At 36.6% G+C, this 21,233-nt stretch overlaps 1 protein-coding gene across 1 annotated transcript in view; it reads left to right on the top strand.

Annotated features, from left to right (window-relative positions):
* RBKS (ribokinase) overlaps positions 1 to 21,233 on the top strand; it is a 70,511-nt gene that overhangs the window by 7,590 nt on the left and 41,688 nt on the right. The window contains exons 2-4 of the mRNA XM_075146832.1: positions 11,665 to 11,797; positions 17,149 to 17,212; positions 20,011 to 20,073. Of these exons, the coding sequence (XP_075002933.1) occupies positions 11,665 to 11,797; positions 17,149 to 17,212; positions 20,011 to 20,073 (260 nt within the window). The remainder of the gene's footprint in view (positions 1 to 11,664; positions 11,798 to 17,148; positions 17,213 to 20,010; positions 20,074 to 21,233) is intronic.

Below are 21,233 nucleotides of genomic sequence, written 5' to 3'. Positions count from 1 at the left end.
TCTATGTCTGTTTATTCCCAATGTCATTCACATTCCAGTGAAATTTCCCTCTTTCCTACAAAAGTGAGGTCATCTTAAACCTGTGTTTATGATACTGCAGTCATTTCCATGGCAGTAGACTATGATATCATCAGTGGATGATTATGCCTTTCCTATGTGTGTTAGCAATTAAAAATTATGGTTTGTGAGATAAAACTAGTTTTTATCAAGCTTTTAGGTTTAGTCCATGTGAGGCAGGGAAACTATTGCCTAATTCTCTAGAGAGTTCACTTTGGTAATGGAGTAAATGAATCCAGAAACATTTTGATCCTAGCAGGTGATAAGTTTTGGGGGGTATATTTTCCTAATGGGAGAAGAAAATCAGCTACTCCATCTTGTGTTCTCTCACCTGGCAAAGAACACTTGCCTGAAACACCATGGTACTCCTTATTGTTTTGTTATTCAGAGCTACTTAAATGCTTGACTTAAAGTATCACAATTTTCTAGTCTTATTAGACTGGCGTTTTTCCCCTTTGGAGGTCAGTAAGCTATTATACACAACCCACAAAAGTAAAACAACGTGATTATCAGTCTTTTCATCTTTTTAATGGATGCCCTACTTGCCAGCTATCAGTAGCTGAATCTTTTTGTTGAACTGACCTAGGTATGTACATGCTTTCTCATGGGTTGGTGACAGCAGAGGCCAGTTTCAACACTGTGATGGCAAAGGAAAATTCATTCATTTAAAATGTAGTGTCCAGTGGTAGAACAGTTGCTAATGCTGCAAGATGAAAATGGTGGATTCACAACGTAATTTATTTCATCCCTTCAAATACTTAAGAATTTTTAAGCCAAGGAAGTAGACTTTTCTAAACAAGAATGAAGAGAAAGGGAAAAGAGATTAGCTAAAATTTTATAGAGAAAGAACATCATCGGTCTAGGTATTGCAACACGAGACAAAATTTGTAGCCATTTTTTGGTAATATGTAGTTTAATTACAGAAATACACTACACCTGTGCACATTTCAGCCTGTCTGTTTTCTCACATAACAGAACTGAACTCTCATAAAATATCTGTTTAAATAATCTGGGTCAGAACATTAGAAAAAAATCTCAAAATGGTGTGCCCTACGTACATACAAGACTTGCATGTGTTGTTTCACAGAAAGTCTAGGATGTGAAAAGGTTGTTCCTGAAGTTATTACCATGTTAGTGACTACAGTAGAAAGAAATTCCTTTTCCCATTGACATTCATGGAAACAGAACCAAGCTGGAATGGAACAAAAGACAGACAGATAGAATTATTGTATGTAGTTTTTGGAGACTCAGATTACTAATGCCATAACAGACCTGGCCCATATTTACTGAGCATACAATCAGGTGATGTTACAGCAACCTCCTGAGTGTGCAGCTTCCCCATCATTCTGCATTCCTGCTGAAGCTTCATCTGTCTCTGGAAAACCCAGAGTGATACCTCTGTTTGAAGAAAATGAAAAGTCGGGAAGTAATAACAGAGAAGAGGCTGTTGGGATAAAAGCTTATTTACCAATTGTCCAATATCAACATGCAGAGTAAGGGGTTTGTGTTCATTTCTGCTACAGAAAAGTGTCATTTTATCTCAGGAATGCACTATAGCATATGGCTATTGCTTCATGTTACAACATCCCACTTTACAGATGGGACAACTGTTGCTTTTTGCTTTCTGTAGGGTTCTTAGACATCTGTGCAGTTCCAAGTAAATAGCATGCAAAACAGCAATACACTGGGCATTGGCATTGTCAGTACTTCAGGATATTCCTTGTGCTTCTGCTGTATCCCAATGATGCAGGCTGAATATTATGTTGTGTTATGAATGTATCTATAATTTCTAGCCCCAATGAATACTCTTTTGCCATATAACTCCCACAGTTTTTTATTGTTTTGGTTATCGTCCCTGTTATTATTGGAAATTCTTTTTGACTATTTAAAATAAAACATCTCTTGCCTTTTCAGTCTGGAGGTATTTGCCATACAAGATTCACTACAGTCAAAGGGGAAATTGTCTAAAGGAACTCCTTGGAAAATATTTGTCACAATAAACAGTTGTTAGGCACTATATTTTAACACCCAACACTGATAATAATATATTTTCTCCCCCTTTATGAGCCACAGAATGATATGATTAATAGTTCTCTGCTGTCTTGTTAATGAATTACTTGCTGGCTGTACTGTTAATGGAAATAACCATTTTCCTAGATGCATTTCTAGACATAAATATCTTTGGGTGAATTTTAGTACTCTTGACAGTAAAGAGCTGCTGGCACAAATCAAAAGCTGCAATAAAAATCGTACAGAGTCAATGGTAACAAATTTGTGTAAAAACACTCTGGGCAGGCATATATATGATGTTGCTTCTAGGAGCTGTCTGAGCTGTTCTTTCCATAGGAGTTTTGTTTGCTTGTTTTATACGGCTCCAGTTGTTAGTCCCTATATCAAGCTGCAGTAAGTTATTTGATGCTGACATCCTGGTTCCTTTCAAGCCTAGTATCATATACTTTGAGCCTGAAGAAAATACAAAATTATTTTTCACTAGTATGTTGCTTAAGTAGGTGCAGCTTTATAGAACATGTTGATCTTTGTGACAACTTATTATAAAATAAGAAGGTGGTAATGTTCCCGAATATATCAGTTGTGTGCTCTCTTCTGGGTTTTATTGTTTCTTTTTTCCATTTCTGACTTTAGCCCATTTTTTCTCCTTTTTTCCTGTACTAGATCAATAGTATGTCATCCCTGACCATCTATGATTTCCCCTTATTTGCCTTCACCTCGTCTTGTTATATTTCTACATCATGTTCTTACAGTGCATCTTTTCTGTATTGCTTTTTTCCTGCCTCTCATCTTTCAAAAAATAACTTTTGCTTCCAAAGAATCATAACTCCCTTTCGCTAGTTTATTCCATCCATCACTTGCAATACTTCCTATCCTCTCTCAGATCCCTGTTTATACAAAACGCATAAACCTTGATAGTATAAACAGCAGAAAGAAAAAAATGTATTGGTCAGAGCTGAAAATAAAAGGATGGGCAAAGTTCAGTACTCCTGTGGAAAGACAGGCATTTTCCATGTTCTCAGCTGTAATGAGAGTGAATATGCCTGCCTTCTTCTAATTGTCTGATCCTGTTAGCATTATTCATCGAGAATATCCTGTTAGTATTGTTCAATCTTTTTTATTAATTCATTTTCCTTTTCCTTTTTTTTCCCCAGAAAGATCAAAGTAAAAAGCAGTTGGGAAAAAGCAGTTGGTGGTTTTGCTGGAGCTCATAGTACTCCATATAGAGGCAGCAAAAATGAGCAGATTTTTCTTCAGTTTTCATTTCCTGTTGCTCATTAAATTCTGGGCATTAATGGAGACACGGGAGTTGTCCATTGGCAGGCATCACAAGCCAGGATTATACAGAATTACACCTTTCTGATATTTAGGGATTTACTTTTCCCAAAAGGAAAAATAATGAAAAAGGTACAGGTACTTACCTAGAGGAGATTCCTGCCTGTCATGACAGAGTTAACCTTGGCCAGCAAAGTCCAGGGTCCTTCCCGCACCTTGCACATTCTCATCTTTGCCCTGCAAGCCTTAATGTTACTGTAATCCAAGATTTTAGTAGATGCCTTTATAATTAGATTGAACTTCAGATAAAGCTTTTTTTTATCAGTGAATCACGGGTAAGATAGTTTCAGAGTAAAAACTTATCTAGTGAAGGCCCTGTGAATTTAGCCCTGAAGTGGTCAGGGAGTTGGACTGGATGATGGTTGTAGGTCTCTTCCAACTGAACTATTCTTTTTTCTTCTCTTCTCTTCTCTTCTCTTCTCTTCTCTTCTCTTCTCTTCTCTTCTCTTCTCTTCTCTTCTCTTCTCTCTTCTCTCTTCTCTTCTCTCTTCTCTTCTCTCTTCTCTTCTCTCTTCTCTTCTCTCTTCTCTCTTCTCTTCTCTTCTCTTCTCTTCTCTTCTCTTCTCTTCTCTTCTCTTCTCCTCTTCTCTTCTCCTCTTCTCTTCTCATATTAAGTTTAAATATATTGATTACCTTCATTATCTATGATAGATTGAGTAAGTATATGTAAACTAAGTATTGTTTTGGTTATACTTTTCATTGGTGATCCATTTGGATTCTGTAAGAAGCACTGTACTTACAAACTTGATGAAAAATACCGTACTTGTCAAAATTATTGTCCTGGGTATAAGCTTTTAGAGCAACAACTTATTGAAGAAAATTAATATATTTGGACTGCACTGTACTTCGTCTTGATGACCTATGTAATGAGAACACATCTATGATGTTGCTCTTAATATTATAGTTTATAAAGCGCAATATGCTTATGTGCAAAATGCCAATACTTAATGGGGGGGAGAGGGGGGTTCCTTTTTTATTTTTTACCTGGAAAAGACTGACAACAAGTAGGGGGGTCAGTAAGTGTCCTATTTTCTGCATGATAGTAAAGCAGAAGCACAGATTACTTTGTTGATTTACCAGTATATAAAAAATCGTGATGACAAGAACAAGGATCCCGTGGCCTATCAACTCAACCATGTTATTTCCACTTTGTTCATTGTTGTCTGATAAATCCTTTCTTTAAGAGGTAGAGAAAAGATTAATGTTCACATATGTCGTGTTTATCTTAATCTGTCCGTGGGCGTGTAAATATCACTCTTTGCTTGGGTTGCAAAGGTTGTTTTGTTTTGTGTTGGTTTTTCTGCTTTAGCCCTGGTACTTCATGATGATATAATGTTCTGTTCGGCATAGGAACCATAGGGAGCCTTCTCAGTCCTGGGTGAGCACAGTGTTTTTCAGAGACAGTCTATTCTAACATCGCCATCAGATTGTCTTGAAAATAATTATGTAACTGCAATTCCAAAAATAATGTAATTGAGAGACATCAATGAAGAACAATGTGGGAGGCAAATAAAGTTAGAGAGTAGTAATTTTGAAAATTTCCACAATCTTTCTTAAATACAAAACAGATGTTTGGTAAGAATGATGGAATGTTTGCTGAGACTTAAATATCTGAAGATAGATTCATATTTGTTTGGGTTTTTTTAACCTCTTTAGAGCTTCAAGTTGAGAATTAAATATTCCACAGATTATGAATTCATCAATGTTGTGCCCACCTTTTCCCAAAATTTAACTGCTAGTGATGTGAGGAAATGTTACAAGTTTGTTGTTCCACGAGAAAGTTTTTTACTTTTGGCAATTAGTCAAATAAATAATTCTTTGTGTTGAAGGTTTCATACTCCTAACATAATTTAGGAATTTTGATCTCTTGGTGATACCGTTATTTCACTGAAGTGCGGTAAATGCTTCAGGACATTCATCTAGATGCCTTCTTGTTTGTTTCTTCTTTTAATATCTAGGAGGGTAAAATTTGCTTCTGCGCAAAGGGTCAACAAATGTTCATTGAAGTTCTTGAAGAGCTATGGACATCTGTTCTCATTCTACATGTTACAAATTTCAGTCTTTTTAAATGGAGGTTGTGATTGCACATACAAGAAGGTAACACTCTTGTGGCCCCCTACCTGCAGTCACAGCCATTTATTTAATTTTCTCCCTTGCTAGAGATTTTCGCCAGTTGTTTCAGTTCAGCTCCTTAACCATTCAATGAGATCTACAAAACAGTTTGTCTCTTAAAAAAAAATATATATTTGTGTTTCATAAAATACATATTTTCTCTGATAGCAAAACTGATTGAAAAGATTCCTGCTGCTCTGCACCAATTCATCATTCACTTGTTTGTGTTGTGGTGACAGACTGTGTATTGTATAAAATCAAACAGGTTTAAAAAATACTCTGAATGGATGATGGGGTAAAGTTTTTACATTTCATTCTGCCACTGCACTTCAGCACTGTCCTGCGAAGTGACTGCTCTTTAAGTATCAATTATTTTGCCTGGTACCAGTTTGGGTAGTGTTTCTACACTGTTCATTACTGTGGGCTAGAGAGAGAACCCAGACCATCAAACATTCAAGCAATAACCAATTATTTGAATTGTCTGAAAAGTTAATTTTTTTAAAGAAAAACTTGTCATTTTCAAGGACACAGAAGGAAGAAAAAATAAAGATTTTCTATGATTTCTAATTGTCTCTTAACAAGTTTTTCAGTTATTAAAGATCTGAAGTGAGACTAAGAACCTAAAACTGGATAGCCCCATATTTAAACCAAGCTGTAGTTAACAAAATTCCTGAGGTAGTCTCTTTATAAATCCTGAATGTTTTCTACCTTCCCATAAGATGTTTTAGTGGATTATTAAAAGGGAAGAAAGCATAAATGAGTGAAGAAAAACAGATTTTGTAGAGAATGGTGGTCTTTTTGTCTCTGTGTTATGGATACTTTTCCACAGCACAAGTTCAAATCTTTAAAAATTAAGCTAGACAAAACAGATGAAGGCTAAACCAAAACATGAAGCCAGATTCAAAAGAAGTCTGAGACGTTTTCACCATGATGTTGTATTAACATTCCTAGTCAGAGGCAAGAACTGTTCTCTTCTTTGTATTTGTTCAGTTCTGAGGATCATGAAAGCCCAGTAAATTGTATGTACTAGACAGTGGCTAGTTACACCTACTCTAATCTCACAGGGATTTTCCCTGTTCTAGGGAATTCCCAGGAGGGAAGAATGATCCAGTTTTATTCAGTGATTCAAGGGGAACACAATCAAAGCTAAATTTTAGGCCTTTACATTATATTCCTTTTTATTAAGACACTTTTACATGCAGTATTTCTGCTACTATTTTTGATGATGATCTTCACCTTTCTTCAGGAGAAAAAATGATGTCTGAATGTTTCTTTTGATACTATGTGAATGACAGTCATCTTAGATAATGTGATATTTAATCTAACATACAAATTCTTTTTCCCTGAGTTGCCTAGTGAGAATATAGCTTGCTTTTTTCTTTTTTTTAGAGAAAAATGTTTATATACTTTTCTATTTTCCTTTCTTATGCACGTCATTTCTCAGAAACTTACTGATACTTTATGCTTTTCGTTAGTATGTCTAATGAGCTAAGTATACTGTACTACTTAATTAAACCTTAGTTACATAGCATTCACTGTTTTCAATATACGAAGTAGTATCAAGTCAAAGTTTCAACATTGGTTTAGGGCACTATGGCTGTACTGCTGCCAGCAAAGGCACTCCTGCTGCTCCCCTCACTCACCTTCTCCTCAGTCCTGCAAGTTCTGGCCCACCCTGGTTGCTGTACAGTAAGTTGGACCAATTTGCTGATCCAAATTAAAGTGACCCTTGGAACAAAAATATTTTGAATTAGGAAGCTCCGTGAGTTGTAAAAGCAAGTAAAGTAAAAATGCAAGAGAAACAGTGCTGCTGAGGGGAGGGCATGGTTTTGCATCAGCTTAAGCTAACAGTAATAATACATCTTTATAGTACTTTCATGTGTTGAAAACAATGAGCAGACACTGGTTAGGTGTCAAGAATCGGAAGCAAACCATGATTAATTTCAGGATTAATTTATGCAAATGCCGCTAATATACATCTCTCCCTTTCTCTTCCTTCCTTCTTCAGACTTTCTATCTCTGAATATGATCTAGTCACTGCTTAGATGGGAACTTTTCAAGAAAACCCAGAATACCAGGGAAAGGGGTATTAATGACTCAGTAAGTTGTGCTTTCACCTCTAATTGAGTGCTTCAACAGAGTAGTAAAGAGTTCTGTTCTGTTTCTAATGCCATCCTTCCGAAGGGATGTCTGTCTGAAAATACAAATGCTAGTCAACTCTAGCCTTTAAGGGAACTCGTGGCACGCACTTACTGGAAGAGAGGGTTGAAGTTACTGCAGTGGTGAAATTCTTACGTGTGTACTTTTATTCATCGCAAACCTCTGAAACATGAGTGGATGTAAGATTCTTCATTTCCCATGAACAAATGTGGGTAGCATCACTATGCATTTTACATTTAAATATTGTTCTGTAAAAGCTCAGTTGAAATTCTGAGTGATTATATTCCTTTATTTGTAATGTCCAAAATATTTCAGGATGCTTCAGTCTGAACTTTATAAGTATGATTCAGTAGTATGGCGCACAATTTGCAAAACATACTATACTAGTAATTTTATTTCCCATCTAATAAGTATTGGGGGTTTTCAAGTTTAGTTTCTGGTTGTTCATAAGACATGAGAGCTCAACATCCTTTGTACCATTTATCCTCTTAAAGCTGAGCAGAATTTGTCACATAAGCAAAGAGTAGTCTGTTGGATAGCAACTTAAATTTTTTTTTCAGGTTTTTCAGGTCAATGTTTTCAAATTAAATCAAAGTTGTAAATGGCTTTACAAAACATTTTATGTAACAATTCTGAAAGCCCGTGTGACAGTTTTTCTAATTAACTTATTTAGCCTAGTTTTGGAGTAACATTAGCTGTTTCATCACTTTTAGGCTATTTTAAGTATTCTTTGTGGCACTATCAATAAGCCAAGAATTTATAGGGTTCCTTAATCATACAGATTACTCATCATTGCCTGCTCATAACAGAAGCCTGAAATGCTCATTAAAATTGTCTGATGTGAATCAAAAATTAGTATAGTTGCAGAATTAAATGACAAGAGAATAGCATTATATTAGCAAAAAAAAAATTCTTGAGTACCTGTTTCAGTGAAAGTGAAACCTCTAGGCTTATATATAGATCAGTACTCTGAATTTGTTTAATATGGAACATAAAAATAGGCTTCTGGAGTGGAGAATTGGTCTGAAAGGATTGGCAATCATGCCTGAAATGTAATAAGGTGGTGTTTTTGTTTACAGTGAGCTACAGGAACTTGCTCCATGTTCTTGCCTAGTCTGTTAGCCTATTTTTAAAATTGGCTAATTATAAATTGCTGTTCCAACTTGATCCTTTGCCCTTCACCTTGTACCTTTCCATCAAAACAATAAAAAAGGCCACCTCCCTGTCTTCAACAAGCTGTTTGATTCCCACAGGCAGTTGTTATGCCATGCTGCTTAAAACATCGAGGCCCAGATTCTCATCTCACCAAGCCTGTTTTTTCACCAGAGCAGTTATGATGCTTCCATTGGAGTTGCATGTTGATGCCAACATAACTGAGAGAAGAATCAAGTTATGGTCTGGTCACTGTTAAAACAAGAATATGTATGGTTGAACTAACTTCTTGAAAATGCGTATGAACTCAGAGCAGCGCTATTAGCAGATGTCTGCTGGGATGTCGCAATTGTTAATCTTTGTCTAAAAATATATTAGCTTTTTGTGGAAACAAATTCTATTTAGAATAAGCTATAATCTCTGAAAAACACCCTAATGAAAGAAAATTAATTGAGACTTGATACCATTTTCATTCTGCAGAATTTAAATGCGAAGACAGTGTGAGCTAGTGGATTGAGCTGATCTCTATTTTTGGTTTTGCCACTGGCTTCTTGGCTGAACCGAGGCACGCAAAAAGGCAAAATGACTTGCCTAAGTTTCACACCCACAAAACAGGAATAACGATGTTGTTCTGCTTTTTAAAGTGTAGTGAGATCTGTGGACGAAGGGAATTATACAAGAGCTTCTATTACTATTTCTTGCCAAGGCTGGGTGAAACAACTATTCTTTACTGAATGGCACATAATTTTAGAAGTGTGCGTGCAGTACCCTGGCACTGGCTGAATAGGAGCTTCCCGAGCTGAGTTTTGTGGCCTTCATTCTCTGGTCCACAACCTTTGGCTTCCGATGGTGAAAATAGCGGTAAATTATAGATGTTACCATTAATAAACATTATTTATCTACACTCATTACACCTTGTTCTCTGAAACCTTACAGTTACTCATTGTTGTAAACAACCTGCCAGATGCTGCTGTGGGCAAACAGTTTTAACTTAGCAACCCTTTCCATATATATATAAGGTAGCTGTAAGTATATTTCAAAAAGCTGTTATATTTTTATTTAAAAGGGTTTAAACATTTCCTAACAGAATGTTCCTGGCTCTGCCTCTCTGAAAACAAAATGAGTGCCATTAGCTGTACGTGTGAGCCTTCTGGGGTTTCTCTGTTGTCACGCACACAAACCTGCTGGCTGGGTACCATACTCTCACACTAAAATCTGGGGTGCTCTTAGCGAGCATCCCTACTTAGAGTCTGCATCCCTACCTGCATCTCTCCGGAAGCCATAACTACTGATGAAGCACAGACCCGTAACAACTCCTTCAAAGCAAAAATCTTAATTTCTGGGAGTTCAGGACTTGTTTGGCTTCGCTAGTTTAATTTTAGGTTTTCTTGATTTTCTAATGATCTTAATCCTTTGGGCTGATCGATGCTGGAATTGAAAATTAGCAGGGAAAAATGCTTGCTTTGTGCTGAGAATTTTCAGTAAATCAGGCTGTGCTCAGTCATTAAATCCATAAGATTTTGCAAACACCAATATCCCCCAGAAGTAGCAGCATAAACTCACAAAGTAATATACACGTATTCTTCATATCCTTTTCAAAAAGCACTCCGTAGTGATTTGCTAGTGCAGAAGTATGTCATCTTTTTTTCTGAATTGGAGGGCTGACAATTTTGAAGATTTATTGGTAAAATAATGTTATAAATTGACAGAGCTGAAGATAATCTCTTCCTCACTATGGCAGATTCCTCTGCATTCTTTCAGACTCCCCTTCCCCACTCTCCCTTTCTTTCCTGCAGACTTTTGGAAACTTGTCTGAGCTAACTGTCATATTGACTGAACGGGTTGCTTGTACATCGTAGGAGGCCTTCCCTCCACACGTGTTGTGAACTTGTTTGTAGCTTTCAGAGATAGAAGGAATTCCATTTTTAAACCTTGTGCCTGGACTGTATGGGTTGAGGAGGCAGAAATTTTGGTAATCTGAGTGTTGTAAACACAGCTTTGAGTTATGTATTTTAATAGAAGTGGCCTTTTACATTTGGAGAAATTCTTCCACGTAGTCTCAGTGATGTCTTTTCTTCCTTTCAACTTTTGCTGGAGATAGCAAAGCATCTGGTAGGGTTAAAAAAATTACAGTTTTGTTTTGGATACACTCCTGATGGGTGTCCGCTTGTATTAGTGCATCTGGTTCTGGGCACCCATCCCCAGAAGGAAATAAATGTAATTGGCGTGCGTTCAAGAAACAACAAAATGCTGAGAAGTTGTAAAGCTTGATTTCTAAGACAAAAACTTAAAAAAGAAAAAAGTTAAATATGTACAGTGTGCCTGAGTGACAGCAGAGGGGAGGAAGGTTTTGATAACGATCTACAATTTTGAGGGATGTGAACATCAACAAAGTGAAAAATTATGTAGGGTGGTTCAAGAAGGTATAATTAGATGTAATGAAATTAAATGAACAATGTGTAAACTTGAGCTGAATGTTACAGTGAAACAGCATAAGCAGTGAGACATATAGATTTATTATTTATCTGTATTGAGTTAGCAGTGGGGAATCCCAGTCAGGGATCAAGTGCTTCTTTTCCTGTAGAAACATGAAACACGAACAAAAGAAATGCAATCCTTCTCTTGAGTAATAAACAAGAAGCTTGACTGGGTGGCATATAAGGAATAAACTTAAACTGGTGGGATGTGGAGTAGACACTAAAAGATCTTTCAAGTCTTTTTCAGTCTTACTGGCTGGCTGTTGGACCATTTAGGATTATAAGAATGTAACTCTTATTTTGAAGATGCTTGTTATTTTCAGTCACTAATGTATGTAAATATTGCTTTGAATTGGAATAGCCTTACTACACGATTGCCAAGAGCTGGAGAGACTATCCTTGGACATAAGTTTTTCGTTGGTTTTGGTGGGAAAGGAGCCAACCAGTGTGTCCAGTCTGCTCGACTTGGGGCCAAGACCTCGCTGATCTGCAAGGTAAGCACTGACTTGCTCTTGGATTACAGCTGAGCTAAAGGTTCATGCAAATTCCAGTAAACCTTTAGGTGACTTACAGAAAAGTTGTTGGTTTTTTTTTTTTAATCCCTCTTTAATTCCCTTTTCTTTTTGTTATTTCAGCTATAAATTTAAGCATGGAGGAGGCTGTTTTAAGAACTGCCAGAACCAAAGACTCGTTGGCTAGAGATTTGGCAGAAATTGCATATTAAGGATTGCAAAACTTAGATTGATGTATCATGGAAAAGAGAATTGGAGAGAATTTGAGATGTTCAAAATTCAAGCAATCTTGATTAGCCCCTCCTCTTTATGTTCCTCACTGCTACAATGATCAGGGCTTCATTGATGACATTCAGGTGCTAGGCACTATAGTCAATCTGAAATATACTTTGTAGGTGATTAAAAATCAGACACTGACAAGCCAGTTACAAACTTTAGAAGGAATATAAAACCTTGTGCTTCAAGGGTTAAATCATTATCTTGATACTTGAGATTAGGATGAGATGTTCACATCCAAATTCTAGAACCTTTGTGTGCTTTGGGATTTTTTTGCCCGCTTTTCTGAAACATCTGATATACAGCAGTTCTAAAGACTGGCTCACAGACCATTGGGCTGATTCAGCTTGGCAGATACTATATTCTTACAATGCTTTTCTTTGATTTTTGTCATTAAACATTGTAAGTTTTGAGTGATCATTACTAAGGTTAAGATCAAATTTTCTCTCTCTGTAGCCTTATTGTCTATCCTGTGCTGACTGTAGATGAAACTTCAACTTGAATGGACATACTTTGTTATTGCCATAGCTGGAGAGGATGCTAGATTTGTTGGATCGTCGTCTGTCTGGGATTTTTTGAGAAGTACTAGAAACATCTCAGGGAAGCCTTTCTCACTGGTTTTCCAATCCAATATTTAGTCTAAAGAATGGTAGCTATATCTAAATCTAAATTACACCTTCAAGCATTTCTTTGGGTCATTATCACTAGTTGTTCTACAGTGTGGGTTTTGTTTATATTGGCAATGTTTGTGCTTCTGTAATATTGTGTATATTTGATCATCTTTGCATTCAAGAATGGTCAGATTCAAGTACAAGATGAACTGGCAATGAATTCCCTGTAACATTTCCTGCTAAATGTTAAAGGGTTTTTTCCCCACTAAAAGTGTGAATTTTGTTTTACTTTTTAATGGTCTAGCCTTTGCTCAGTGCATACATGTTTCTGGAAACATTTGCATTCCTAATAAGATTTAGCAGTTACTCTAATTTCTAATTACTTTCCAAGATCATATTTATGTTATATCAGTAAAACCTAGTCTTCTTTCTTTCTTTCTTTCTGATGTGTATTTATTGGAGAAAAGAAACAGCAGAGAATGACTCTAATATCTATAAATTTTGTATTTTTTTGAAGTTAATATTTGCTTTTTAAATTAAAAATGCACTTTATAGCCTCACAAAATAGTTTCATCTCATAGCAGTACAGTCTTATATCTGCATAGATCAGTGAGATGTAGTATAAAGTTTCTTGCTGAATAAATTAAGAAGAGCCAGGCAATAATGAACCATTACTATTCCATTATTTTTACTTTAACAAGTCATCTTAAGTATTCAGTGGTTCTTAAAGCCAGATTGCCCCTCACACACACACTCTGTGCTCAGTACATGCTTATGTTTTGGTCATAATTCCCACATTTTTTATCCAGTACAGGTGCAACAATGGCTTCTACAATCTGAAGTTCAAGGAATGGAATCAGTATTAATACTAGAGGGACATTCTGCTGGAATGTGGCATCCTCTTACGAGGACTGTAATTTAGACAGAGGATGTCCTCAACAGGAGTAGACATCTCAGATCAAGTGACGAGGCATTCTTCGTACCTCAGAGCTTTAAAATACAAAAGAGACCCAGCGACTAGAGAGAGGGAGTTTTAGAATGACTTACAGTTATGACTGGAGATGCCACAGAATGCTGTGGATTTTAATGTAAAATCCAAGTACTGAGTTTGAGTAGTGGAAATGCAGTGTTCTACTTTCTGCCTGGATGTCTCTGCAAGTGGCCGCTGTTACTCTGGGTTATCAATATGTATCACAATATCAGTCTGAAACTCCCCTTCCCAATTTGCTCAGTACAGTAAAACAATGTATTGATGGAATAGTTGCCCCTTCAAAAAGACAAGAAAGACAATTGTTCAGAGAAATGTAAAGGATTACTGTCAGGGAACTAAAGGATCTAAGCAAATAAATTAATTGCTTATGTTCACACAAGAACCCTGTTGCAGTACTGAAAAATGCACAGTGCTCTTGAGAGATTCCAAACTCCCCAAACTATTCCTTTTTTTTTTTTTTTTTGTAGTGTCCATTACCAAAAAAAATCTGTTAAACATCCTAGATTAATATGGTGGAGGGATGTTGGTCTGAAAGACATTGTATGTGCTGAAAAAAGTCCTGTTTTACTTCTGACAAACAATTTGGAATGATCCTCACTGGACATTGATGTCACTAACCTGATATTGCATATACTAAATTCTACTTAAGCCCCAGTTGAATTTGATTCCTACTTAGAAATAGGAAGTGCTGTATTACCATGCTATGTAACCTCTCTCTTTAGATGATCTGTAAGCCAAATTGAAGTTAAAGTGCTGTACACCTGTATCCTCACTTCATTGTAAGAACATAGCTATATGCCAGGTGCAGCCCAGAATATGATGGATATCTTCAATTGTTTTTTCCTTTTGTATTACTGTCTTATACTTGTCTTTAGTACCTGTTTAATTCCCTAATGAAGAAAAAGAGTAAACACTCTCAAAAAACAAGAGCATATAGAATAGATTAAACAAACAATTGTCAAGAGGTACATGTTTCTGTTGTAATTAATTTCCAGGTACAGATGAGTGTGATTGTCTAAGCTGCTAGAATTTTAGCTGCTATGATGCCAACCAGCTCCTCTAGCTCCACATGGAAAACATGATAGTAAGCAGGGAAAACCCAGACTGAAAAATACTGATGTAATTCCACTCATTCTAATATGCAAACTATGTGACCATAATGCTTGTACAAATGGCTATTGTTGTTAAGAACTCAAGAAAGAAAAAATGCTATTTCAGCACATACAACGTTCAGTGGTCAGCACACTAAGACATTTATTTTTTTGTTTACCCAAAAGTCCATCTAGCAGGGTCTGTGCAAAAGCAGAAAATATTTAAAACAATGTTATATAATTTGACATGGTCAGTAAATATGCCTTTAATCTAAAATGAGTCTGATGCCCAATACTCTCTCTTCCTTGGGGGTAAAGCCTGAATGGAAAGATAAGCCCTTCAAACGCACTAGGATTAACTGGGTTGGATGCTGATGAACTAACATGGAAAAAAGTTTCCAGAGGAAAAGGACCCCCATGGAGACCCCTCCAAGGGCTTCCCTCCAGCACTGAGATGTCTTGCTGTGAGCAAAAGTACCACAGCTGATCTCATTTGTTATGACAGTTGAACAATGAGGGATGCCTGTCTGTCAGTTATGTAGGACCCAGAGCTGAAGGAAGGAAGTTTCAGTTGAGCTTTTGGAAAATGGTTATGAAATATTTCGTTGCTGAAATAACTGAGCAAATCCTGAGATTTGTTGTAGAAGCTTTGTAGCAGCAAGGGAGGGAGAAAGTGATACCATCAGACGGAATGCATTCCAGTAGCACAACTGTTAGGCTGCAGAGGTGAGCACGACTCCGGTTTAAATTGCAGATGGCTACAGTCATCCAGCCTAAAGCAGTCGGAAGATGCAGCTTCTGACAACCCGCCCTGTCTGGCAAACTGGGAGTAGTCAGAGATACAGAAATTTTCTAATATGCAAACAATGAATAACACAGTGACCAAAGTAAATGTTGTTGGTTTTTCTTCCCATGTACTAGAGGAATGTTACGTCTGGGTAGACTGTTTTGACCTAAATTGCTGTCCTCCTTTGATAAAAGACTGTGACCATCCCTAATAATGCTTTAGAAAAATCTCTCATGGAGGTTATAGGAAATGAAAGTATGTTTCAAAACATGGTTGTGCAATAGAATATGTGGGGGGAAGGCTCATCCATCCGTGACACTTTAAATTTTAGAATTCTGAATTGCAGAGTTTGATTTCTATGATCACTAGCTGGTACTCAGGCCTTCTCCGAGCTTTCTAAAGGACTGAGCTCATAAACAGACAAATTTCTAACAGCAGGCAATAGAGGCAGCTGCTTTGTGCTTCCTGTAACTCAAATACAGCGTTAGCTATTTAGTGCTGTTTTATGAGAAGATGGATCGTCAGTTAGGGCTCCTTGTGTAATTCCTTCGTTGTCTAGAATGTGACCAGGGTCTTGATTTGGCTTCTAATCTGAAAGATGGCTTTTTTTCTCTTGCAAAAATACTTGCTGTGGCATTGGTCAGTCTTTGATACCATTCAGATAAACAACTTGCTCTTGGAAGTAGGAGCACACACTATGCATGCTGAAGACATAGGCTAAAACTGGTGAATTAAAAGCTATGTTGGCTTTATAAATATATTTTAAATGCTATTTTGACATTAAGCAAGTTATACCCTTTTTTTTCTCCATATACCTCACCTCCTTTGTTCAACTTGTGTGATGTAACAAAAAGAAATATTTATTAGTCTGAATAAACAGCAAGCAGAATTCTGTTCAGCTAAAAGGATTAGTGGAGCTGAAATTACAAGCTCTTTAACTTGCTGTTAGAAAAACAATAGAGCATAGCTTGATTCCCTAACTCAACTCGGTCTGCTGTTGCTGGATAAAACAAACAAAAAATGTTGAATTTGTAAACAGTACATTTAGTACTGAGAATTACAGAAATCAGCAATGCCATGTTTATCGTCACTTTCTAGACCATAACCACAGTTTGTTATTTTTCCACCGAGGAAACTTGAGGTAGAAAATTCAAAATACGAACTGCAATTCAGACAGACACCAGAGTTGCTGTAATGCTTTCAATTCAAAGCTGAATAATGATCCAGGAGCACAAGATTCAGTACACTTCCAGATTTTACAATCCCCAGAAAGCTGCGGTGTCAAGGGAACACAGTGGTTTTAAGAGAATGAAACTTGAATATAGGAACATGGGTGTAGAGGGGAGTTTTGTAATAGAGGAGGAGAAAACTGCAGAACACTATTCCTGTTGTTTATTAATACTATTAATACATTTTTACTATTATTTATTAGTTTATTATTTGTTTATTAATTAGGCAAAGTGCTGCAAAACAGAAAGTGTTGAATTCAAATTACATTAGACCATTCTGTTGTCTAAAGATGATCTATCCTCTCACCTTTCTGTAGAGAAAACCTATCCTTTTTATCTTTTGTGTAGGTTGGGGAGGATTCCTTTGGCAATGATTATGTTGAAAATTTGAAGAAGAATGGTATTTCTACAGGTAAAATTTTACTTTAAAGAAACCTTTTGTATTATTTTTAAGCTTTAAAAATTGGTAGTGGAGGATTTCTTATTTTACTGCCTTATTGGATATGTTTTACCATCAAGAACTATGAATAATTGTTTTGATGCAACTGGCAGGAATCAATGAATATGGGTGAGAATATGGGGACTTCGGAAATCAGCTCTACCACTAAAAATAAAATGTAATGTTATTACCTCTAAATCTCAGATGATTACATCAGTGCAAGTCACCTGTTACGCAATTGTTTAGGCTGGCATTAATGATTGTAATGCCTGGTGAGAAATTGAAAAATCCAGTCTGATTATTCATTCTCAATTTAATGTTGGGAGGGGAGGGATAGAGTGGAAATGCATTTGTCAACTCAGTACATTACACGTCTATTTTGTGAAATGACACCTGCAGTCATTTTAGAGACTACAGCCGATGTTTGTTAACAAACATACGTAAAAAAATCAATGTTAAAAGGCTTTCGGGAAAAGCAAAAATTAAGCATTCACAATATTCTATTATCTTTGCACCTTTGTAACCCTAATTCTCTCTCTTGTTTAAATGTATTATTGTGTACTGCTTTACTACATGATCACATTTTTGTCTACATGACTCTTGTCTCCTTCAGGGTGGGCAAGAATGGACAAATGCAATCACTACGTGGCAATTCAATATTCTGTTTATCTTTTCTGTTTAATGTGCAGCCACAAGCTTCATTTACTGCATTATTCAAATCCTGCTTTAAAGACAGAACTATCAGTACTTTGTGAGCTTTTTTATTACGCTTATCAGTATAACATCTAAATATTTCACAAATGTATATACAGGTTTATTCATTGCATATCTTCCAACTTACGCAAGAAACCAGGCAAGAATACCATAAAAACAGTGTCTGTTAGTGTACAGTTCTAAATCTCTCTAAAGCATACCTACCTCATGGATAAAGTCTTTGATCATGTAAATAAAGCTATTGTAATGCATAGCACTTAATGAAAATATATATTCCACAAGGAACCTTAAATCTCATGTTTTCTGATATAAATGATTGATCTTGCAATCTTAACGTAAATTTTTAAATAGTCTTTATAGCAGCAAAAGAAAAATGTAGGAAAAAAAATTCAGAAATTCCATCATATTGCACTTCCTTGATACCTAGATAGATCAATTGAAGGGTTGGAACAGTTAGGTCCAAGGTACCAAGTTCTGCTGATTGAGTTAAAAATATCTCAGAATAGTGTTAGACTGTCACCCCCTACGCTGATCAGCACTGGAGAAAGATAGGATGTACTGCTGGTGAGGCTAGTCTGGGATCCCAACTTGCATTCCAAGATTTGGACGCAAGGGTGATTCAGTGTGCACAGACCTTTTTGCTTAGGACCATCTTATTTCAGTCCCTGGCTTTTCATCTCAGTTTAATCCTTGTCTAGCCTATCCCTGTTGTTATACATAAGGATACTGGGTACTGGATGAAAATCCTTGCCATAATGCCAGTTCTGCCAACTTTCATATCCTGGATCCTTGTCTTATGTCATCTTTGTTTACGTTGCTCTTCTATTTCCTAACATATCACCTTACCCCTTTTCCTTCCAATTCCAATCTGTTTCATAATTTTCCCCTTTCCCAGTCTTTCTGTCTTCTACAACCTATGAGCTACCAGTGCTGCTCCGACCATTTAGACCTTTATTGATGTGCTACTCCCTCTCCCACATTTGAACTGGGCGGCTTGCTGCTCATGCTGCTTATTTTCTGCAGGAAGAGCATTGAGAGCACGGAAGACACAAGTTCTCTGCTTTCAATTCCAGTGTGCAGACCTAGCTCATGGTGAAAAGAAGCTATAATTGCAAGGAAAGTTCTGCTCTTGTAACTGAGCTAGATAAGAGTACCTCCAGGGCAAGTACCTACAATACTTTAGCAAAACTGAATGAGCATGGTGTTATGTGTTTTTTCAGCCTTGTTCAAATCTGAGCAGATTTTTAAATTGGCCACACAAGGCATATCTTGAGAAAGAAGCTAACCTTTGCCCAGCATAGAGTCCATGTTCTAAAATGTTAGAACATTAGAGCTTCTTAAACAAAAGGTCATCAGAATTTGTCTCAAATAAAATAGTAGATTTTTCTCAAATACAGTTCTAGGGAAAGAAACCCTCAACTTTTTTGACAGTTTTCTACTACAGTTTTACCTAAAAAACCCCACGTGTCATAGAAAGTTTCAGACCACTGGTTAATATTTGACAAATTTGCTGACAGCTGAAAACAGGTTCTTACAGTAGTAAATATCTTTATAATAGACAGTGCTGCCAGCCTCACTTACAGTTAATTTATCTGAATAATAATCCAAAGAGGAAACATATAGCCTCAACACTGCCTTCATAGCACATGTTAATATTACTGCTGAAATGCAAATCTACAGGGAATTAAATGCTGTGTTGTTTTAATATTGTAGTTTTCTCCAGCCTTGACTCTATTGTTTCATTGGATAAAAGAAATACTTCCATGTAGGAGTAGAGTGCCTGAGAAGGCTGTATAAATAACCTGCTTTCTCTAAAGCAGAGATGTAGCCAAATTAAAGAATGTTGGACTCGCATTTCTGTTTTGTGGGTGTAAATTAACACTTTTTGTTGTTGTTAGCTTCTCTGGCATTGTTGCACATGAAAGAGTAATTAGCATTTTTAAATTGCTGGAGGTTATGGGTTCATTTTATATTTAATTCAATTAAACTGCATCACATGCTATTGGTTGAAAGTAATGTATTGAACTAATGCATGCTCTAACTTTTCCCTTTCTTAGCATTTGTAGGTCAGACTACAGATGCTGCTACTGGAACTGCTTCAATAATTGTCAACAGTGAAGGTACATATTTCTACTCTGAATTGTCCTCTTTGTTCTGCCTTTACAGCCATAAAAGAAACCTCTGCCTTGTCACTGTTAATTGTGGAATTATTTTTTTTACATCTTTAATTTTTTTCATGATCTTATTCACACTTCGTTGCACTTCTTTTTATTCCAGCAATGTTGTAGGATGAGGTGCCTAAAAGCAGCAGAATCAGATACTTAGATTAGCAGTGTGATAGCCATAATTAAATCAGCCAGCTGATCTATCTAGTTTTACATTGCCCAGAACACAGAGTGTAGCAGAAGGTTAAAGCTCTCCTTTTCCACCACAACTTACCTAGCACTTTTACTATGAGGAAAGGGTTTGCCTCCTCAGCACACTGAGTCATTATGCCTTGAATCAGGAAAAGGAATTGTCCTTAGTATAAATAGCAATGTTTATGTTGATCTTGTAATATTGCCACAATTCTTGATCCCAAGTTGCATCTGCAGTGATGAATACACAGTGAAATGGCATATTTGTTTTTTCTGTGTTAATTTTCCTTAGCCTGGGCCTTTGCTCTCCTATTGCAGGGGAAGAAGAAAAGAATATTTGGCTTGTTTTCATATTCTTCTTCAAGATTGCTAAGTTATCCTCTGAAAACTTTGTTTATCTTTTCCTCAAGCAAGTTGTGCTATTGAGAGCTCTTAGGAGAAGTACGTGTGTCTGGATCAAAATTTAGAGCTCAGGACCAATAATGTTTATGCAAACATAACAAATTAAGTGTGATTGGATTAGTTCACTTTTGATACAGCTAAGAGCCTTCATTTGAACAGTTACCACAGCTTAGCTGACACATCAACTTAACAAGCTCCTATATAACCTGATGGTAGTACATTGGGCTACAGCTCAAAATGGGAAAGGAAACATGACTATTCGCTGCGGGAGCAAACCTGGGAAGGAACTGTGACTAAAGGCAAGTCTACACAGGAACATTCAGGAAAATTAGGCAAATTAGTTGGAGATGTGAGTTTAATTTTCTCTAAGTAAGATTAATCAAAACCTTGCATGACAGCTCTAATTCAGAAATAAGGTAGCTCTAATACATTGAATAGACTGGATACCTGCCTCTTACTTCCTCCTCCTCTAGGTTTGGGTCAGCAGGTAAATTACCACAGCAACTCTTCAGAACTTCTTT

Source organism: Calonectris borealis, chromosome 3, assembly GCF_964195595.1.
Source record: "Calonectris borealis chromosome 3, bCalBor7.hap1.2, whole genome shotgun sequence".
Taxonomy (NCBI): domain Eukaryota; kingdom Metazoa; phylum Chordata; class Aves; order Procellariiformes; family Procellariidae; genus Calonectris; species Calonectris borealis.
The sequence above is the reverse complement of the archived record's forward strand: the minus strand, read 5'-3'. Positions and strand labels throughout refer to the sequence as shown.